Below are 24,102 nucleotides of genomic sequence, written 5' to 3' on the forward strand. Positions count from 1 at the left end.
GATTACATAACTTCCTAGTGGTGCAAGTCATCTTGTACAGTAGACAGACCTACCATGTTACACCTTCTTTGGTGCTTTTAGCAGATTGCCTTCCCTATGAAAAGCAAAAACTACAATTTTGGATTAGATTTATAAACATAATTTTCTAGAAGCTTAAGGACATCACCTTCTTGTCTCCACAAACTTTTCTTCCTAGTTCTCCTGCATTTAATAAATCCAACCCTCGGTCTCCCTTTTCTGCCAGAAGCACAGACACAGACAATGTATTGACATTTGGGAAGACCATTTCCCTTATTGTTGAAATCCGACCAAATATTAATGAGGTACTATGTACAAGCGATGGCGGAGCAATATTAATGAGTTACACTAGATTTTGTTCAAATCTGTAATAGCTTTATGACTAGATCAGGCACTTTAGATGGCATCTGTATGCATTGGAATTTTCATTAAATGGTTTGTCTTTTATTTTGCTGCTTTCCAGATTTTGATGCCTATCTTCCCTGGACAGCTATGTCACATTCGTAAGAACCTGTTCCATGCAGTTTTTGTTTTGGATCCTGGTTCAGCTTGCGGTCTTTAGGCAAGTATTTAATATCTGTCAACTAATCTGAGTTTCTTGTTGCATTTCATTATCACAGGAATTGCTCATGTTTTTTTTTTCTCCTTTGGTATTTGTAGTCCATTGACATGATTATTTCTTTGTATGAGAATAATCTTCCAATGAGATTTGGGGTGATATTGTTCTCTACGAAGTTCATCAAGATGATTGAAATGAATGATGGCGAAATCCCAGCAGCTCCAATGAGTAATGATGATGTATCCAGTCTGGTAATGCTTCTCTCTATCTTATTCAATGCTTGTGATAATGTCTTCTAACTAAAAGTACATTGAGCGTATTTGCAAGTCAATTGGGTTCAAGGACAATATTACCTTAGATAACATGTAACCCTTGATCCGATGCCTGTTCTTGAACCACACTGATGTGACTTTGCCAGATTAGAGGAAGTATTTTGACATAATTCTCGATAGTGTTGCATTGTGCCTTACTGGAGCAAGGAATAAGAATTGTTGTCAAATTTTTTATGAATTTCAATGATGATGAGCATTTCTGTTCTATTATCTAGGCTTTAATTTTAAGGGATTGTTCTGCCTTATTTTGCAAACCAGTAATGCTGGAGGTGACTGATATCACATGCCGTTGTATATATTTGTAAACAAGAGGTTGCTACTAGTCCTCCAGATATTTAATTGGGCTTAGCTGCCACCTGACTGCCCGCCCATCCTGAAATTTATTGGTGGAGCCTAATTTGAACTTGGTCATAGTGGCCTGAACTTGAAGTTTGGCTGATCTTTTTCCCAATATGAAATGAAGCTTTGAATTATTTTTTATGTTATATATGTGTTTTTCAATTGTATTGTAGAAAAGCACAATCATAGAAAGAGGCGAGATAGGGATAAGGTATTTGAACTGCAGTCAGTTAAGTTAGACCTAAGGTTTAGCAGACTTTTTATTTATGCTGAGTAATGTTTCAGGTGTAGGTTGGCCTAACTGAGAGTCGTAGAAGTAAATTCTAAGGACTTTTTAAAACGTGTCAGCAGATCTGTTATTTGGTATCCATTATTTATTTATTTAAAAGTTTTGTTGCAACACCTCATGATCTATCTTACAAACGAAATCATTGTAAGCAGCTTTTGTGCTTTGTGTTTTGTCCACTTATTCCATAAATTTATTGTGATGCTAATGAAAATTGTTATCATGACTCTGTTTTGCAGATCATATGTCTTTTTATTTAAATTAAGGAACATCACGGGATTCACATGGCTTTCCAGTTTTTGAGCTATGTATGACTTTGGAATCTATATTATTCTTATTTGCATATTCTGGGATGTAAAAGAAATCGTTTCTCAGTTTTGTTTCTTTCTCAACATTTTGTTGTTTTGCCGGTTCATGTTTTCTCTTATTCTCTGAAAATACTGAAACAAAATATAAAGACCACAAATCTTTGGACAAGTAAAGAAGTTCATGAATCATGAATATAAAAACTTTATGGAGACTCTTTCTTAGGATCAAGGCCAATAAACATAAATGAGTGGTAAAACACATTCTTGATATCACCTTTGCTGTTGCAGTTCCTGTCTCATGCTAATTTTGCAATTGCTATTTACCTCCATCTCATGTTTTTATGCACTGTCCAAACTTCAAATTGTTTGTTAAAAAGGGCATGCTTGAATATGTGATTAAAGAAATAAGAAAAGCTACAAATTCATCAGATAATATATTCTCAAAAAATCACAAAAAATAAAATGATACAATTTTATTGCGTTACTTACTGTTACCAAGTTCTGGTACTGGTAATTTGAGGAAACTCAACTCACTAACGCCTTGTCGCAAAGGTTTTGGTACTTTTGTTCTATTTAGATAGAAATGTCACCAATGTTTAATGAGAAAGTTAGGAGATTCTTTAATGGGTCTGGGTGTGTAATCCTGTGCACACTTCCGGATGTGTGTGAAACCAATTAATTGGCAATTTCTAAAGCTTCTTGTTTTTTCATGTCTTGTGAGTGTGTCATGTGTCTCAGGGTAGCATCATTAAATTCATCTCAAAATTGCTCTAGATTGAGTTCCATTTTACTTGTTATATGGCAGATAAATAAATTACGGATTGAGTCAGCAGATCCTACAGAAGATGCTCCTGAAATGCATCATGTGGAAGGGGCATTTGTTGAAACATTATTGTAAGTTTTTGTATTTTTAAATTTTGAACTTAAAATTATTGCAAGTCTGAAAGATATTTTACAGTTGAGTTCATTGTTATGTGTACATAATGTTTCTGATCATTCTGCATGCATATTTAAGAGTTGATTATTGTATCATCGTCTTATTATGTCCAATTGAGGTTGATGTAGATGTTCTCAATTTCTTTTGGTTGATTGTTCCTTTTAGTAGTCTACCACTCAAATGTACTTATATTCTGTAGACCAAAGGCTAAATCTCCACCTCAAGATGCTTTACTAAAACTAGAAACAGAGCAAACTTTCACTGAACTATCTCAAGAGAGCTCCATGTTTGTTTTTAAGCTGGGTTTAGTTAAGCTCCAATGCTGCCTCTTGATGAATGGGCTTGTTGTTGATGCTAATGAGGTACTTGCTCGAATCTCTTGTTGCTTCTTCTTCCTCCATAATAATATATTCTTCTATTTTCTTAGCTTTTGTCTTTGACTGTGGTAAGATTTCATTTAAATTTTGTTTGTTTTTTGTAGATTTCTGTCAGCATGTCGTATATGCTCTTACAAGAGATATGGGTTCTTAAGTTGGATTCTTCATGATCTCCCATGACCATTAGCACAAGAATGACATATTTAGTTTAGAAGGCAAAGTTGATTATTCTTTTTTTCCACTTTACATATAATTGGCTACTTTTCTTCTCTTTTACTTTTGATCCCTGGTTTTGTAACTCTGTTCCAGGTAAATCAACCCTTTAGCCTTACTAGACTTCTGTCACTCCTAGTTTTCAAAATTTGTAAAGTCTTAGGTCTCATGAACGATGAAAGGGATGCGATGCATCATTGTGTCATTCACATCATGGATGATGCTTTAAAATTATAGGTTTATTATGGATTGAATGAATTATTAGGAATTACAGGTGTATTGTTTTCTTTCTTTTGGCGACCAATTTATTAGTCGGGACAAATAAATAATTTTTTTTTGCAAAAAATGACAATTGCCGACCAAGAGTTTTGGTCGCAAAAAATACATGTATTGCCGACCAAAACAGCTCTTGGTCGTGGAATCTCACTTTTGCCGACCAAAAGTTTTGGTCGCGAAAAGACACAAATGGCGACCAATTTTTTTGGTCGCGAAATGTGATAATTGGCGACCAAAAAATTTGGTCGCGAAATGTGACAATTGGCGACTAAGAAATTTGGTCGGGAAAATATCACTTTTCGCGACCAAAGTGTTTTGGCGACAAAATAAATTAGTCGCGGTAATTAAATATTTAGCGACCAAAAATTTAGTCGGCAAAGTCTAACTTTTGCCGACCAACCACAATTTTGGTCCCGAATTACTTTTGCCGACCCTCAATTGGTGACCAAAGTAGCGACCAAAAAAATTGGTCGCGGATAACTTTTGCCGACCAAAAATAGACTTTTAGCGACCAATTTTTTTGTTGCCAAAAGTGTTAATTCTTGTAGTGTTAAGGAGGCAGCTAATCGATTAGATGGTACTGTTACGTCTCACTTCAATGATCTGAACTGTTTATTTAAAATTCTCACCAACCAATTTTGTTTTTATTTTTATTTTTGTTTTAATTTTTGTTTTTGTTTTTTTTTTTTTGTTTTTGTTTTTTGTTTTTTGAATGAATAACAGAGGAGTATGATCTAATTAGAGAGGAAGAGTGGTATTTCTTCACCCCAAGAACTAAAAAATGTGCAGGGGATAACTAGCCCGATAGGTCTGCTGGTAATGGATTCTGGAAAGCGACCGCAGCTGATATCCCCATCTATAGCAATGCAAAAATAGTGAGTTATAAAAGGCACTGGTTTTTTGTGAAGGGTCAAGAAGTGCCAGGAGAGAAGGTAAAACTCATTGGTTAATGCTTGAAAATAGACTTCACGAGGGGATTGACATGAAGGTAACTCGCCAATTCTCTTTATAAATTTATTACACATCATCATGTTAAATAATAGTATCAAAATACAAATTGATATTGATAATGAAGGATATATTCCGATATTAAAAAAAAAAAAAAAACTGCATAGTAATATGAATCATATATCGGACAATATCAAGTAATATGTTGAATACATCTTAGGTGGTGAATTGTGGTTTGGTAAACTCCTGTCTTTCTGCTTCATTGCATGCATGTTAATGTATCCTAGTAATTTATCAGATTCATTTTTTTTTAGAAACTTATTTACCAAATATAAGTGGATTTGTACTTGTTTTTTAAACTCAAGTTATTTCACGAAGTTAGTGTTTCAAAGTTTTATTTCAATTTTTTTTTAATAAATTAATTAAAATTGTGTTTTCGAAAGAAAATATTATTTTTACAGAATCTTTGTACATTGTTTTTTTGTTAGAATAATATGGTGGTGGAGGGCCTCACTGATTGAGTGATTAAAACATGAATTATTGTTTGGTTTTTTGTTTTTAATCCATATTTTTATTTTTCGTAATTTTTTAATATTTTGGTTAATTATATATATATATATATATATTTAGATGCATCTAATTTAGATGTACTTCAAAAATAAAATATTTGTGAAGAATTTTCTTAAAAAATCAATAAATACAAAAAAAAAATGTAATGAATTTTTGTATTTTTTAGCATTTAGTGAATTTTTTTAAGATTTTTTTTAAAAAAAAATTATATTGTTTAACTGTATTTAGATTAAGTGAATCTAAAAAATAAAAATATTAATTAAATTATTTAAAATTTTTACTTGAAAATAAAATAAATATTTTGACATTAGCAAGACCCAAAAGATAAAATCATTTATGTGAAAATATATATTTTTTAATTTTTTATTTATTTCACAGAACTAAATATTTTTGTTTTTGCTTATGTTTTTGTTTTTGTTTTTGTTTTTAAAAAAACAAATTTTTTAAAAACTCAACGACCTCACTCCCAACAAAAGCAAAGCAGAGAGAAAACAAAAATCATCATTATATCTCTACAAAACCCTTGAACTAAAACAACAATTTTCACATTTCCAAAACTCTTTTGACACATCTCAATGCACAAGTAAACTAATGCTAAGAAATAACTGCATTTTGGTCAATGTACAATGTACCATCCACACACACTGAAACCCTAATTCTTCTTTTTCTCTCTTTCTCTCTTGATACTACACTAGCCTATGTTTCAAAACCACGATGATATTCTACCAAATCTTGAGCCTGTAAATGTTAGATTTCTCTTTGCTGGTTAGGGACAAAACTACATATAGACCTACAGGGGCCTGGCCCCATAGTTCTAAATATCTGCCGGTACGGTACGTACAGGCCGATTCGTATCGAAAAATCAGAGGACCAATTCAGATATGGACCGATATAGCGGTGAGACTGAAATTCGCAGCTGTAGCGCCCGAGTCCCTGTACGTAGCGGCTTGAATCCGATACATTGGACGATACAGTCCGATTCTCGCGCGGTATGGATGAAAATCAGTGCAGAGAACTACTCGTGGCTCTGATGCTATTTCTGGTTTTGGATTGTTGGTCTTTGCTAAAGTGAGAGTGCAACTATGAGGTTCACGAAAAGGTCGTGCTATCCTTCGGCAGCTTCCGGCGTATTTCAGAATGCGTTTGTTGGTCATGCGTCGGTGAGTGAAGCTTTGAGGCTACAGCAAGCTATGCATGATGTGGAGCTGCCGAGTATATATCTTATATTTATATTTTATATAAATGTAAATTGATAGCTTTGGGCCAGAATATTATGCTGAAGAGTTGTAGGTTGTTTTGAGCAATCTTGGGCCCATAACTAACTCGTGGGTCTAGTTGGTGTACAATGAATTTATTTTAAATGGTAGATAATTGAAAGTTATAATTGAGACTAAAATAAATATATATCATTTTAGTTGAAAATGAGTTAAAAGTGTTTATACATATCAAAATTTTGATTAAAATGTGACAAATTAAGGGTAAAAGAGCCAAAAAATGCATAAAATTGAGTTTCAAAGGGATTGTTAATAATTTTTAAAATTTCACGGCCGCGACAACTGATTCCCGATACGTACCGGCCGATACTACTGATACCGATACTCCGCGATCGATACCGTTACGTTACCCGATACCGCGATTTAGAACTATGCCTGGCCCCCTACTTTGCCCCCCTACTTTGCACAAGATGCTTTGCCATAGATAGATTTAGTTCAACACACCAACTTCTCTATGGGCCCCCTTCCATCTTATAATTTTAACTATTTTCTTTAACAGTTCTATATAATACAATAATAGTATAATATATAAAAAAATGTTATTATAAGAAATATATGATTTCTATTTTTATGAAAGTTTAAAATATTTGTAGTGTTATATGTAGTAAATGTTACGAGTAGTTAATTTATGGTGTGCATCTCTAAAGTAAAAATGAAAGTGAAAGTGAAAGTTATGAATTATTGTAGTTACGTTATGAACGGTGTAGTGTAAATCTTACGAATTATTTGTGATGCAAAATGATACAAACTATTTTGGTGAAAGAAGTTTCAATTTGTTATGGTTATGCTACAGACATATATTGTGATACAATATGCACCTTTAAAGAGTGCACACCATGATAACTCCCTAACATATTATGTTTTAATATATATTTTTAATTATATTATTCACTTCATAAATGAAATTATTTATCGCTACTGCAATATAAAAACTCCCATTGATTAGTGATGCTATAATGTAATATTAATGTTACATCAAATATTTAATAAAAATAAGAGTTTATCCATTTTCAATTAATAGCATCAAAAATCACAATTGTTTATTGCATAAAAATCCATTACTTTACATCTAACCTCACTTATCTTCCTATGTTTGTTTTTGGCCCCCTAATAATCGAATTTTGGGTCCATCCTGGCTGTGGTATAGAAACCCTATTTTGGAAAACCCACCCAAGATTCTAACCAAACTTTAATGTTGGAAATTTTCATTCTATTTTTTCAAATAAAATTTTCAAGAAAAAAAATCTTTACAAAACATATTATTTTTGACCTAAAATAATTTGTTAATAATATTTTTACAATTATAAATTATACTAATAATAAATATTTTGACTTAAAATGAAAAAGCCATAAATGGCCACGTGAGTATGATTTTTTGTATAGAAATGTAATTGCATTGCACAACAGTACATGATTTATAAATACAAGTTATCATAAATTTATTTTGAAAATAGAAAAATTATACTTTGTACAATATTATTATAAATAATTAATTCCAAACAATTAACATTTTAAAATTTTATTATTTATAGTAATACTAAAATATCAATTTATAGCTCATATTCATTATATATTTGGACCCTACATTACACAATTTAATTTATGTGGGGACATATTTTGTGAATGACAACACGTGGTCAAGGTGATGCCAAAGTGTCAGCCGAAATGCCACATGGCCTGGTCCTGATGCCGAGATGATCTCAGCTAGGCCAAGGTTATCTACGAAGATACCAAAAGCCAAGATGAGCAGATAAGGGACAAGAGACCAAGAATAGGAGCAGATTTCAGTCTAGATAAAAATAAAGCTTAAAAGGAGTTTATCTCTATCTAAATAAGGATCTAGGATAGACATTGAGCCTGAGTCCATGAAAGCTAGGCTTCTAGAGGGATTAGGTCAGTGCTGACTAGAAAAGTAGTGCACCCCCGGTGGGTTGCAGGTATGCTTTTTATATTCTGTCTAGTGAATTAAGCACTATGGGTTATCTTTAAGAGATATTTGATTAATAACTTGATTGTCGGAGTACCCTCGGGTGGACGAACCACTGCCAGATTCTTTTCTTTCTGTGACAGGTTGTTCAGGCTTAATCTATTCTATCCGTGCTCTCTAGCTGAGTTTCCATGTTTGGTTGTGTGGTCAAAAATCAACACCTACAATTTGGCGTCGTCTGTGGGAACGTAAGGAGAATAGATGGCCAACGACGGACAGAATAAGAAGATTGTGGGTGACATCCCTGGTGGGAGTTGTAAACATACCGATCCTGACATGGCGGAGGAGAACCCTAATGAATGACCACAGGATCAGAATCCCAAGGAGAAAGACGTCGGCCAAGAGGGAGACACATCGAAGAAAGCAGGTCAAGGTGAGTATTACAACGAAAGGGACCTCCAGGTATGGCAAGATAGATGCTTGAGGAGGGATGACGAGATGAAGGGAATGGCAAACAAGCTGGTAGACCTATAATCGGTTGTCAACTTCATGCTATAGAATAACTTCACGCAACCACCGTTTCCATTAAAGGACACGTCGATTCCCACAGCCAAGAATGACGCCCAGAAAGGGGGCCAAAAAACAATCCCAGCAGTTCCTCAGCATGACAAGGTGAAAGAACACTCACATCAGCCTTCACGGGATGCTGGGAGAGCAGAGTCTAGAAGAGGAGAGTCTCAGAGGACACTTTAGACCAAGGGGACTTATGTCAAAGAACATCGATATGTTCAAAGGAAGGAACTTAGTTTTGACACGGTGAATGAAGAGAAGTCCAAGAGGACTTATAATGACGCGGAGAACAGCGCACCAAAAAGGTTGAAATCCATTGACAGCCAAGCCCCTGATCAGACTAAGGAGGATTTGAGAGATTACCTCCAGAGGAAGCGACAGAATGCCGAGGTCACATCTTCGGTCAAGCTAAAAACACCATTCTCAGTGGAGTTGGATACATTCAAGGTCCCAAAAAAGTTCCATATGCCGAGGTTCCAGATATATAACGGTAAGTCCGATCCGAACAATCATGTCGGCTTATATTTGAATTCAATGGCACTGTATACCAGGAATGAACCGTTGCTCTACAAGTTGTTCCCCTCATCCATTGGGAAAATTGCATCAGATTGGTTTCACAAGTTGCAGAAAGGAACTGTGAAGAGTTGGAAAGGCCTAGCTGAGATGTTTGTGGAAGATAGAAATTGAGAACTTACCAAATAGAGCCGAGGAACCGTAGCCAGAGTAATGATCGCCAGAGTAAGATGGCAGTAAACGCTGGAGTGGAATAGTGAAAAGAGTGCCGGAGGAGACGATCGGTGCAGTTATAGAAAGCTCAAAGAAACGACAATGGTGGTTTGGGAGTTTTTCTTTTGCTTTAGAGAGAGAAAGCTTGAGCGAAGGGAGAATGAAAGAATGAAAAGTGAAGAGGCAGAGAGAGAGAAAGAATTTTTGTTAAAACGCGAAAATGCGACAAAACATAATTAAACGCCTTGGACGACATGCTTGTCAGGCAGCGTACGCAGAAGCAACGCGACCTGATAGCGCGTGTCATGTATAGACCAATGAGGAAAGGGCGTGTGGAGGAAACGATTGAGAAAACCGTGCGTCATAGCTCATGCGCAGATGAAACTCTTGGAGTTCTTGAGTTAATGAAGCAAAAACGTCGGCTATATGAACGATCTCGGTTAAAGAACTCAAAGAACCTAGCTATTTGTTCTTTGACATTTATGAAGTGGACTGCAGAGTCTTGGACATGCGAATCCAACGAGTGATGATCTCGGTAGTGAAGAGTAAAGTAAGTCTTAGTCGACGTGCTATGTGGATAAGCGGTGTAGGTTCTATCATCTCAGGATGCCGAGGTAGTAGAACCTAGGAGGCAGTTGTGGGGACATATTTTGTGAATGACAACATGTGCCAAGGTGATGCCGAAGTGTCAGCCAAGGTGCCACGTTGCCTGGTCTAGATGCTGAGGTGATCTCGGTTAGGCTGAGATTATCTACGGAGATATCGGAAACCAAGATGAGCAGATAAGGGATAAGAGTCATAGAACATGGGAGGATCTCAGTCTGCATAAAGATAAAGCTCAAGAGGAGTTTATCTCTATCTAAACAAGGATTTACGGTAGGCATTGAGCCTAAGTCCATCAAAGCTAGGCTTCTAGAGGGATCAGGTCAGTGCTGGCTATAAAAGTAGTGTGCCCCCAGTGGGTTGAAGGTATGCTTTTTTTATTCTGTCTAGTGAGTTATGCACTATGGGTTATCTTTGAGAGATATTTGATTACTGACTTGATCGTCGGAGTGCCCTCAAGTGAACGAACCACCGCCAGATTCTTATCTTTCTGTGACAGGTTTTTCCAGCTTAATCTATTCTGCTGGTGCTCTCTAGCTAAGTTTTCATGTTTGGTTGTGTGGTCAAAAATCAACACCTATAATTTCAATGACACAAACACATTACGGGTAAAAATATAGCACGATTTTTGTGGGTCAATAGAATTTCCATAAGAAAAACAACATTTCAGTTGTATAATGAAAAGATAATCTACTTTTTCCATCCCAAAATAGTAGTTTCTTATTTCATTTTTTATTATTTCAAAATATTAATTTCTTTTCAAAGATTAAGAACTAAAATAACATGAATTTTTAATTTTGCTCTTCTTTTAAATTTATTAGTTATGACGATTGATATTTCTAAGAAAAAGTCCAAGGGTATTTTTAAAATTTTAATACTTTTGAAGTGTAATAATTATACTGTATAAAAAAAAAAGAGTTGAATTTCCTAAGAAAGAATAAAATATTTTGGGATGGAAGAAGTTCTCTTAGGGGAATCACATATAGGTGGAAGGGGGATACAAGTGTCAGTTGCACCCCTCTATGTATTGGTATTTTTTTTTTTTTTTTCAACTCACTTGTATGTAGTTTTCCTAAGTTTTTTCATGACGATGCAAAATGGCTAAAACAGTCAATAAAGATAAATAAAAAAAAATACTAAAATAATTAATAAGATAAAATGTCACATCTTATCCAACAATCAATTATTTTTTCTCTTACAACCATCTATTCAGCTACCAAAAAAAAAAAATCATAAATCATCCAAAACACAATTTTTTTCATCTTATAAAATAATTAAAAAATTAAAAAGTAACTAAAATAGCCAATATCCAAAAAATTCTATACATTAGACTTGTATCAATTTTTTTTAAACTTATAATACAATTACTTTTAAACTATTTAGGTTTCATTTGAGAAGTTGGCTGATTTTTTAGCTTTTTGAATTTTTAACTATTTTATCTTGGAACTAAAAAATTCGTTTGGGTTGACTTATTTGATTTTTATGAGAGAAAAAATAAAATAATTATAATTTAAATATAATATTTTATCTTATTAATTTTTTAATCTATTTTATCTTTTTATAATTAAAAAAATCTTCAATCTCATTTTAGTCCATTGCAAGACGAGGCTTAATTTCGTCATTTATAGAATAAGGGTGTGATGGAAAGGGATTCAAAGGGCATGCTCATTAGGCCTGTTTGGTAGAACTTAAAAGGTACTTATTTTAGCTTTTGACTTAATTTGAGCCATAATGTTGTGTTTGGTACAACTTAAATTATCAGATTGTAACTTATTTAAAACTATTTTCAACATAAATTTGGAAGCTGCTCGGGGGATGCTTAAGAATTACAGCTTAAGCGTGCAGCTGATTGGAGGCAGATGAAATGATTTAAATGCCCCTCAAAAACTTCAACAATTACGGAATTGCCACTATATAAACCCTCTTCTTTGCCCTAGCCCGCTCCTTTTCTCACACTCTCCTATCATCTTCTCTCTTGGCGACTGAAGACGATCCCCCACATCTCCAAGATCAGCCAATCGAACTCCTCCACATCTCCAAATCAACTGATCAAAATCCTTTCCTCCTTGTTTTCTGTTGAGCTGCACCAAAAAAGTAAGAGTTCATGCCTTTTGTTTGTTATATATATATACACACACATCGAGTTAGGGTTTACACTCGACAGAGATCAGATCACACTCTCTATTATCAATGGATACTTGTTAGTGGTCTCTTACGTGTTTTAATACTTGGGAAGGATTGTGGTTGTTTGGATGAGAGTACATTTGTAGTGTTAAATCAAAATTTCTGCTCAATTGCATGGTGCCCTTGCCTATTTGGTTCAGTGTTCTTGTTCACTTTTGGTTTTTTGCTGTGTTATTCCTTAAACCCTTTTTTTTAATTATATATTTTTTATTTTTGACAACTCTATTTATTGTAACTTATTCATCCATACTCGAAAACCTTTTGCTAGTAATTCTAAGTGTAATTTTGTCTCCTCATTTTCTTGATGGGCAGATGAGTGGGTTATGCATTTTGGGTTTTGATTTCTCTCTTATTGGAATTGTTTAGTCTGGTATTTTCTGACATTGAAATCTAATTTTCCAAAAAGTAAGCAAATTGTCATTGAGCTCCAAACCTAAGCTTTGTTAACTGTCATTGGACTCAAGCCTGAGATACTTCCTCACACAGAGAAAGCATTATAATTTTTTTTAAGTAGGCCAAATGCCAAATGTGGATGGCTATATTTTCTAATTTGTGTTTATTGTGTTTTGTTTTTTGATTGTTGCCTATATATCAATTAAATTGGCTTAGTGAACCTTTGAATGATTGAAACTGAAAATAAGCGAAACTATTTCTTCTACAATAGAATTACTTCAAGTGATGTCACTTGGCTAGGCAAGTAGTAAAAGTTTAAAGACATGTTTGAGGATTTTCGGAGACTACTTTGTAATTTATTTTTGTGGAGTTTTACAGAGAACCTAGCTTAGAGGATGTAGTGCACCCTTACTTACAGTAAGGCATTTAGGTCTCTTGATAGAGAGGAATTGGGATATATGGCATCTACATTGCAGTACCAATTTGCAAGTTTTATTTTTAATGCCTTAATAGTAATTTATTGTATTTTTATTGCAATGATATTTTTTTGTTCCCTTGTAAACTCAGTATTATTAAAAATAAAATAAAAAATTGAGGTAATGTAAAAATGTACCAAATTAGATACTAATTAATCAACTTCCATTAATGAAATAACTTTTTCAAAATTTAAAGTGAAGAAAAAGACAAAATTACAATTTTTATGTTCATAAGGGCAAAAATGACAATTATATAGCAAAAAGCTATTTTACAGCTTATTTACCAAACATTACTCTACTGCTTAAATCTATAGTCCCACAGTTACACCAAACATGTTACCAGTTTCTGCTCACAACTGTAAGCTATAATTTGTTAAGGTATAATCTATAATCACTTTCCTACATGTAATGACCCAGAATTTTTTTTTTTTAAATAGTCAGTGCATAATTTAATTAAGCAAATTTTCGGATTTGACTGCTGTGTAAATTCTGTGCGAAAACAGTTCGGTTTTGTATTTTTTTAAAATAGTTCCCGATCTCAGAAAATTATGAAACTTTTATATGTCGTTCACATATGAGTCTAGCACGTTGGATACAAATTTTAGGATTTATTGATGAGTATTTATTTTATGAAAATTTGCAGACTGATCGGTGTTCGCTCTAGTGTACTGCAGGATTTTATTATTTAATTTTGAATGTTCAGACCATGACTTGAGATAAATTTGTTGGGTCTATTTTGATATATAATTGGGTCATGTTTGGTTTATAGGTGAGAATTTAATTCAAGACCCATGGCTTGGATTCAATTTAATTTGAGTTTGTTTATGACTCATATTTAATTGTTTGATCTCTTTTAATTACGTGATTGGTAGTGACCATATTATGAGTTGCAATTATTTATTATATATGGTTATAATATATATTTGAAAGTTGAATTTATGGTGTGTACCATACGGTGAAAAATTATATATTTTGTAGTGAATAAAAATGTGTGTATATTTTGCAATGAGCAAAATATTATATTTTGTGGTGTACAAAAATGATATAACTTTATCTGATGTTATATTTTTATGATGAGACAAAATTATATCATTTTATGATTTATGATATAAATTTTATGACATTATTACAAAAATAGGTTTATATATATATATATATTTATTTATTTGGAGAAAGAGAACCCATGTGGGATTGTCTCCTCCCATCCCATCCCTCTTCATTTCACTTTTATCCATGCCTTACTTTCCTAACATTTCATTTTCTTTTGTTGACTTTTATTTTTGGCAAAAAAGAGAGAGGAGAGGCTCTGCCTCTCTCTCAAACATTTGAACAAAATAATGTTGGTTCATGTTTTACAATATTGGAGTTAAATCAGGGTAGATTTTGGAAAAGTTTTGTAAATGAAAGTCGAAGAGCTCATCATGATCTTCGCAATAGTAGTCTCGGATTCATGATCGCGTAAGATTTTCCTTCCAGATCTGCTCTTTTTTATTTGAGATAGGGACTTTCTTCATATTCTTACATTAAAGCTATGTTAGGGTTATTTTGAGAAAATATGTCATTATAAGAGGTATTGCATATATATATTTTTTTTTCAAATTTTGGTTTGGTAATTTTTGGAAGAAAAATTAGGTTGAAGTGTTAAGAATATTGTTATTTTGAAATTGATTTAGAAAAATCATCTTGTGTTGGAAATATTTGTTAAAAATTTGAAAATAAACTAAAATAAATAGTTGTATGAGTTGTATCTACCTCATATCATAGTTAGATAATTTATTTTGAAAAAATAATGTTGAAATATTTATCTCACCTTTGAGTATTGGAATTTATTTTTGAGAAGAAAAATAAATTGATGTTGAGGAATATAGAGTAAATGCTTAAGTAGGAATTATAGAGTTGCTTTGGGGTTAAAAACTCTAAAAGTGTTATATTCATGATATTTTATAAAAGATGATATGTTGATGATTAAGTTGTGTTCATTTTTATGAAAATAAAAATATGAAATGTGGACTTTCAAACTCATAACCTTGAAAATGTTACTATTGGGCGTATTTCATAATTTTTGATGTAAATATCATGTTGGTTAAGTAATTTTAGAAAATGTTGTCAAATTGTTATTAGTAGAGAATTTGGTAAAAATATTACATCTTTAAATATAGTTAAAGATGGTTATGTTAAAGAATTTGGTATGAAAAATGGTTATGTTAAAATATAGTTATATTTGAGGGATAAGGCACGTAAAGTTAGGTTTGATATTATTAATTTGAAATTTTTTTAATATAATAAACTTACTAATTTAGTGGATTAAATTAGTTTTGGTTAAAAGGTTATATCCGTTATGGTTAAAAGAGTGTTATTAAGATTATACCATAACTTTTAATATTGTATGATGAAAATGGTAATATTTAATAAGTAGGGATTTCCTTTAAGTTATATATATGTTTTTGCAAGATTTAGATGATTTTTGAAATCATCCTTTGATTTATTTTGAAAATTGATTGTTGATTCAAGAAGATGAGAGATTTTTTTGAAAGTGGGTTTACTTGCTTGTTCCTTTTAAAATAGAAATTGAGGGTTTTGAACTATGAGGATTGAAGAGAGATGTTTTTGGTGACTTTCTTTGAATAAATAAAGATGAGTGGTTTTGGTGAGAAAACCTAAAAATTGGAGATTTTTAAGAAAGATGTTGTCAATCTTTAAAGATGTTATATTTATTTTGTGTGTCAAAATAATTGATGTTTGAAAAATTGTTTATTTGTTTACATATAAATGATGGTTTTCATGGAATATGAGAATTGTTGAATTTTGGAAATTGTTGTTAAAAATGTTGATATAGTCTTGAAGTGACTAAATGGTTGAGATTACTCTACGTGTGGGAATTTTGTTGTCTCATGGATGAATTGGAATACAAGTATTTATATTCATACTGAGAAATTATATTGAAATGAGAAATGAGAATTTTGATCACAATGGGAATATTGTGTGGAAGTATTGAGAGTGGAAGAAATATTGCATTGTACTATTAATCATTGCATTAGCATATCAATTCATTTGATAATGATGAGTTTTGAAATTTGATTTGAAAACTTTGTATTGAGAAAGTAATGTTGGGAAACAAGTTTTCATAAAATGATTTTGGGATAAATACTGTAACGCTCCAAATTTCTAGCCCAAATGATAATACAACAATCATTGCTCTTTCAAGGAAAACCGAATATAAATCTCCAAACTTACATTACATGATACAATAGCTCTTCATGCAACAATACATTAATCCAACAAGAAGTAAATAAATAAATAAATACCCCCAATGGTTTACAAGTTTCCAAGGCTTGAGCCTGGTTACACAAAACGGTTATTCAAACCAACACACATGTAGCCCTTGGCTTATACACAGAGTCACAGCAAAATGAGAGTCTCGTAGTCTCAACACACATTTCCTCACCTTTAGTTATGCGGCATCACCACATCTTTTCCTGCACAAAAATCCCGTAGGGTGAGCATAAAGCTCAGTAGGAAATCCTTAACAAAGTATATACATTTTATACAAGTCTCAAGAAATGAAATGCACATCCCATGCTATGCCCTTTTTGAAGATAAATCACATTTTCATCTTTTGAAAACCATCATGCTCAATGATGTCATGCAATTTCACTTGTTCAAAAATTAATAATTTATTTCAAGGGCAGTAAATACGACTTTGGTAATCCCTAGGTTAGTGTCTACAAGTAGACTATACAAGTACTACCAAATTGTCATTTTTACTAGTATTAACCGGAAGGCTCGACACCTATCCATGCGGGTTTTCGGTCTTTCACCTCGGACTCTCAGGCCATCTTATTCAATAACATCTACATCACATATTAAGACTCACCAACGTATTTACCCCAAAACCATTTCATGAAAACTTGTTTCTTAACATTTTTTTCTCAATGCAAGTTTTCAAATTAACTTTCAAAGTTTAATGTAATCAAATGAATTGTTATGCCAATAACACAAGATGAATATAAATACTTTTATTTCAATTCATCATCCAAGGAATAATACAATTCCCTCTTCTCAAGTGTCCTTAACAATTACTCATTTCAAGACTATTTCAACATTTTAAAGAATAATTTTCAAAATGAATAATAATTCTTATATTCCCAGAAATTCATCATTTATATAAATATAAATAAGAATATTTCCAAACATCCATTTATTTTGTCACACAAAATAAATATAACAATATCATTCATGAATTGTCAGTCTCTTTAAAAAAAACCCCCAAATTCTAGGTTTTTTCACCAAAACTATAAAACTCAAATCTTTTGAAACAAAACTTTCCAAAATCATCTTTTCTTTAATCAACGAAGATCAAAACCCATAAGATCATTTTAAAAGAACAAGAGACAAACCCATTTTCAAAAATCACTCAACTTCTTGAATTAACAATCAATTTTGAAAGCTACCGAGTGATGATTTTGAAAATTACCTCGATCGTGCAAAAATATATATATATAACTCTAAGAAAATCCCTACCTCAAGTTTTGAAGAAGAAATGAGATGAAACCTCCAAAATCAACGGTGTTGAAACTCGATCTTCACCGCACACAACAAAGCCCTCGAGATGATAACCAACTTTGGTGAAGAACTTAGGTCTAAATCCCAATGGATTTGGAGAAATCAAAGAGGGAAGATGACTTCTAGAGAGAGAAGCTCTTGATTTGAAATTTTGGAGAGTTTTTGAAAGAGAGAGGACTGAAAAAGTGATCTGAAATATCAGATTCACGAACTGATATAACATGGTCTGCTCGAGCGTGGAAAGCCCAGCTCGAGTGTCAATTACACTAACCTAGTACCTTTGCATACAGGTTAAACTTCTGAAACTAAATATTCTCCGCTCGAGTGCATAAACGGCCGCTTGAGCGGACAAGCAACTTCGAATACATTTTGCGTTTTTGCTTCGGGGGTGCTGCCCTTCACCTTCGCAGGGTGTTGTCCTCGAACTCGCCAAGGGGCGCTGACCCTGGAGCCCTGTGAGCTGACCGGGCAGCTCGATCCCCAACCAGCCCAGTCGAAGTGGCAAAACATGAAAGAAAGATTGAAATTGGGATCACTACAAATATGGTGGTAAGTCTTGAAAGGTGGGGTAGATGATAGGTGTCGAGCCTTCCAGTTAATACTGGTAATATGACAGATTACAGGTGTCGAGTCTTCCAGTTAATACTAGTAAAAATGAAAAATTGGTAGTACTTGTATAGTCTACTTGCATACACCAGCCTAGGGATTACCTGAGTCGTATTTACCATCTTGAAATTTTATTGAAATTGTTGGATTAATGTGTTTTCAAAATGGCATTATGTGTAAGATTTTCAGAAGATGAGAAAAATATTTTGAGCACGACATGGCATATGCATTCATCACATAAGACTGTATAAAATGGATTTGATGAATTGTTTAATTATTTGATTCAATTGATAATGAGATAATTGAATGAATTGAAAAGGATATCATGTTGCTATTGAAACATGTTTATTTATTTAAGTTAACTTGTTGTGGTTAATTAAATAAATTGGATTTAAAAGATTATGTAATAAAATTATATGGTTTTGACATGATATGATTTCATGTATATGTATGAGTATTTTGGTACCCACATATCTTCTAATGTTTTAATATGAGATTGCTTGGTGAGCTAGTAGTTGCTCACCCCCTGCCCATACATGTGTACAGGGAATGCTTTTCGGATTTGAAGATCAAACAATGGTTTTTACCATTTCATAAGTGTAATGTAGTGATGGATTATACTACTTCATTTGTTGTTTGGTTGAGTGCTATTTTTTTTTTTTTTTTTTTGTAATAAGTATTGTCCTCTTTTTTATTATAAGTCTTGGGGCATTTCTTTTATTTGTATGTAAATGTCATTGTTATATAACGAGAGGGAATATGTATATTTAATTATTCATCATTTCATCCAAGGATGAAATGTTATTTGTAAATGGACTTAACTAATGAATATTGGTAAGGTTATCCGAGTAATAAAATACGGGGTGTTACACTATAGCTCTACCAAACGGGCCCATTGAATCTCTCACCTGAAAAGGATCAGAGTGAGAGAGAGAGAGAGAGAGAGAGAGAGAGAAGCTTGTCTCTAGTCCTTAATTGGATTAGACAGTGCTATTATGTCTGTAGGGATACATCACGGGTCTTGTTTTGATAATTTGAACCGTTCAATATGTAGAACTTGTTGAGTACCATATGCATGTAAAAAATCACGTTGATCGGATATAGATAGCTATGTGATCAAATCAATTTTATATAAAAAAATAAATGTTGAACAAATTAACGATTGAGGCAAGCTGCTCCCAATCCAGTTCGATTAAGGATTGGAGGCAAATTGCTCCCAAAAGGAAAATGCAGGAATCACTCCATGATTCCAAATTTATTTTGAATATTGTTGGCTACATATTTTGTATAAGCCAATAACGGTTCGACACGTGGCAAGATAAGGGCAATGCGGGAAAACAATTCAAACCTTCGATCGTAATCGTACACATGGCAGTTAGTATTGGTTCTTATAAGATCTGCGTAGCACTAGATCAACAAAGAGATGCAAAATGATGTGGCTTCAACAGTTACTCATATTTAAATTTAAAATTAGGAGGGAAGCCTAGCTACAGATATTGGCAGAGTGGAGCTAACTATAAGGCAACATGATCAGTGATCATGGAAGGGCAGTTCGACGGTTAGAAGTACAGTTTGACGGTTTTCAGTGAGAAGTATAAATAGTAGAGAAGGCCCCAAAAAGTGCCTCCAGACTTAGATCCAAAAAACCAGTTTTATTTACTTTATTTTTCTTTCCAGTTTTTATATTTCATGTTCTTTACATTTCTGTACTTCAAATTCCTGCACTGCATTTCGTTCATAGGAGTAGTTTTCAAGTAGCTTGTTGCTGTAAACCTCTACGAGGCTGATTTGGATCTTTGTAAGTCTTTCATTTTGCTTAATGAAATACTACAATTGTTCTTCATTTAATCATTGTTTGCTTAATTCTCCTAAACAAAGCCACCAGTAAAAGTCCTCTTCATTGAGGCTGAAAGAACTAAAACACAATCGTCTGATAATTGGTTGGCAATTAATATTCTGTAAGGACTGTTTGACCCTTGCTGGCATGCTTATAACTACAAAAATAACCTTCAAAAGCCAAAAAGCCAACATATATTTTTGGCACACCCAGTGGGACTAATTGAAATGGCCAGACGAAGGAGACAATAAGAAAATGAACGTTTGGAAGAAGGCATGGAAGGAGAGGTAGAAATGCCTAATCTAGAGGATAATATGATAACACATCCTGTGGAAATACCTATTTTATTAGAACCTATAGTCAAACTGACCAGCACTTCGGAACAAGTACCACATGTTCATAATATTGGACGAGGCCAAGGAATTGGACCATCCACTGTTCCATCTACTCAGCCAATGAATCCATGGGGTGGCCTAGTAGATGCTATGGGACAACAGTTAATGAACACAATGGAAAGATCGGCAACATCCTTTTTGGATAGAATGAACACTCATCAACCAACTAACACAAGACATATAGAGGAAAATTCAAATGTCCCTCAGCAAAGATTAGTTAGAGATAAACAACCTATGCAGAGTAATGGACATACTAATGGTCAAACTCGTAACCAAAACAATGAAAGACCATTACCTCAGTCTTGGTATGAGCCTCTTTCGAGACCTGTGGCAAATCAAAATGCCTCCTTACTCAACGGTAAAGCCATGCAAATTAGTGGATTTGGTCCAACACAAGAAAATGGCGTAAGGATATTTCCAAATCCCATGTTCAATGCCATACCTGGTATGAGGGGGTTCACTAATCCTTTGTTCGAATTTATACCTGGGGGGTTGGAAGGGTTTCCTGCAATTGGAAGAGACACAACACCTGTTCCAACACCTTTCGCAGGTCCTTTCGCAGGACAGGCTCGAAGGGGTCACTCATACCCCCAACAGCAGCCAGCACCACAGGGACAACCAGTCCCAAACATACCACCTATGAACCAAGAGGACCCCAAGCACAAGGTTGTCCACCAAATTTTGTGTTTGTTCCTCCAGTAGTGGGTCAAGAGGCACAAAATATGGTCCCTAGGGACCAAATTGCTGATATTGTTGGAGAGATGTGTGGACCAATGGCTCGGGGGGCTCAGACTCCTGTGTACAGGAAACCGTACCCAGAATGGGTAGATAGGGTACATGAATACCCAAGAGGTTTCAGGATACCAGACTTTGCCCCTTTTTATGGAAATGGAAACCAATCAACGATTGAGCATATTGCTAGGTTCGCGGCTCAGTGCGGTGAATTTACCAATAATGACTATATGAAGTTAAGATTATTTCCAAATTCTCTAATTGGGGGAGCCTTTGTATGGTATATTAATCTTACACCTGGCTCTATCCAAACTTGGCAACAAATAGAGGAGGCATTTCATGCCCAATTCTTCCAAGCAGAGCCAGAAGTGTCTATGGCAGACTTGGCAAGATTGAGTCAAAGGCCTGATGAGAAGGCTACTCAGTTTATTCGCAGATTCAAAAGAGCACGAAACAAATGTAGGATCATCATACCAGAGCCTGAATTTGTGAGGTTGGCTCAAAATGGTCTAGAGTTTAGGCTTCAAAAGAAGTTTGACTCAACTGAGTTTAGAGACTTGGTGGAACTAACCTATAAGGTGTCTAGGTATGAAGCATTACTAGAAGAAGAGCAAGATCGAAGTAATGCATCATACAAGACGTGTTATAGAGATCCTAATTATGAGATTGATGCGGCAGAGATTGTGAGAAAAGAATCTGTGATCTGTGAAGCATTAATTCATAAAGACACAACAATAGACCAACAGTTAAAAAAGAAAGACCTTCATAGGAAATACTCTTTCGATTTAACAAAGGTAGATCACATTTTTGATCATTTTCTTGCGGTAAACTTCTTGAAGTTACCAAAAGGAGTCACAATTGCATCTGCAAAGGAACTTAAAGGAAAAGTGTATTGTAAATGGCATAATTCTTGGTTGCACTCAACTAAAAACTACATTTTTTTTCGAGATAAGATCCAAGAGCAGATTCGAAAAGGGAGTTTAAAATTCCCAGCTAAACCAAAAAAGGCCATGGGGATTGACACTAATCCATTCCCAGAAATTGGAGAAATGGCATCCAATGTTATTGTACCAGACTTCCAGAACTTGTCCTTGAAAGAATTGGAAGAGGTTAATGTGCAAATGCATGTTGCCAGCCAAACTACTGTCAAAACAGATGCTAGAAGTCTACCAGCTGTTGGGCAAGGCTTTGTAGGTCAGAAGGAAGACTCTGATGAAGAGGCACTGGATAATGATTCTTTAGAGGCAGCTATCGTGCAAAGAATGTGTCCCAGGTGTAGGTTGAGCTACAAGTGGTTGAAAGGGCTTCCGATTGATGGGAAGCAATATTACAAGGATGCAGAGGCGTTCTAAACTAACCAGTGCCTATAATAAGAGACCATATCCAACTAGTACTAGACAACAACCATTCATGACTGAGCCAGCAGCTACGAGAATGCAGTCCAAGGGCAAGAGACCTTTACACGAATTCAGACCACTCAACTATTACAGAATGGAGGGCAATCATCCTGAGAGGAGACTTGAAGTGGGCTCGAGTCATGGGATCAAAGCCAGAGATTGGCCCCCTAGACTAGCCTCATACAAAAAGGAAAATGGCCACCTTCATGGAAGGCCTGAACTAAGCACAAAACAAGGGATTAGAGACAAGCAGTGGTCATCACAGCCAGCTTCGAAATTGGCTTCAAAGGAAGAAAGAGGTAGTTTGACAACTGGGTCAGTAGGTTCATGCGTACCTGGAGTTCCAGATTGGTTTGTCATACAGAATAAACCTAGGGAAGTACCTACCCAAAGAAATGTTGTCCGAGATCAAGGCAAGATGGTTAAACCCCCTTTGGTAGCTCCAACTGATTGGTGTTACTAAAGCATCCAAAAACAAAGGAACCAAATATGGTTCTAATGATCTCTAAATCCCAAAGGATGAAGATCCAACCAAGGGACACTTAGTACCAGAAAGATCAAAAAGAAAGTGGTGAAAGCTCTTTATTGGTCCAGCTAAGGGGCCAAGCAGAGGGAGAAAAAAGTCTAAAGTTAGATCATAATCCAAAATCAACTCTTCAAGACAAGGGGAGTTGCAGCAGAGAGCAATTAGCCAAAGTTCATTTCGAACTGAAAGCCAAAGAGAGATCTAGTTTGGCAGGACTGGAGAAGACTTTGATGGAAAGTGATAGTGAGACAGAGGAAGAAGTTGGCCTAGGCCAAAGGAAGGAGATGGTTGAAGAAGAAATGTTTGAAGCCTTCATGGCTGAACAAACATTTTTGGTTGGAAAACCAGCATAAACAGATCATTCGAAGAAATTTACGAGTACTGAAGTGCCAGAATACAACATGGAAGATGCTTCTGAAATAATTAAACAAGTTGTCCAAGAAGTGAAACAGGTACAGCCAGTCATCCAATTTGGCTCGTTTCCTCCAGTATCAGTGAATATGGTACATATACTACCACAAGAATTCCAAGCTGAAGGTGAGAACCAAGAAGGTCAAGAAATTGACCCAATTCCAATTTCCAGTGAAGACTCACAAGTGAGTATGGTGCAAGATGAATCCGAAGTGGCCATACCTATGGAAACTGGAGATGAGAGTGAGAAAGAGGTGAGTATTAACCTCTCATACCCTTTTGAGTATCCCACGACATCCATGACATAGCATGTCAAACC

At 34.4% G+C, this 24,102-nt stretch overlaps 1 protein-coding gene across 2 annotated transcripts; it reads left to right on the forward strand.

The window, feature by feature from the left end:
• The first annotated feature begins 647 nt into the window (after window positions 1-647).
• Window positions 648-3,648, forward strand: LOC114301478 (UDP-glucose:glycoprotein glucosyltransferase-like). Of its 2 annotated transcripts, XM_082903944.1 has the most exons (5): window positions 679-828; window positions 1,774-1,842; window positions 2,648-2,736; window positions 2,979-3,141; window positions 3,261-3,648. In XM_082903944.1, exons 2-5 carry the CDS (start codon window positions 1,819-1,821, stop codon window positions 3,324-3,326), a joined length of 342 nt encoding a protein of 113 aa, XP_082760070.1. In that variant the 5' UTR covers window positions 679-828; window positions 1,774-1,818; the 3' UTR covers window positions 3,327-3,648. The 2 variants fall into 2 exon arrangements, with proteins under 2 accessions (XP_082760069.1, XP_082760070.1); XM_082903943.1 differs by lacking the exon at window positions 1,774-1,842 and having other exon boundaries at window positions 648-828.
• The last annotated feature ends 20,454 nt before the right edge of the window (window positions 3,649-24,102 follow it).

Source organism: Camellia sinensis, chromosome 14 (genome assembly GCF_055761805.1).
Source record: "Camellia sinensis isolate YWXY chromosome 14, ASM5576180v1, whole genome shotgun sequence".
In the NCBI taxonomy this organism is placed as follows: Eukaryota; Viridiplantae; Streptophyta; class Magnoliopsida; order Ericales; family Theaceae; genus Camellia; species Camellia sinensis.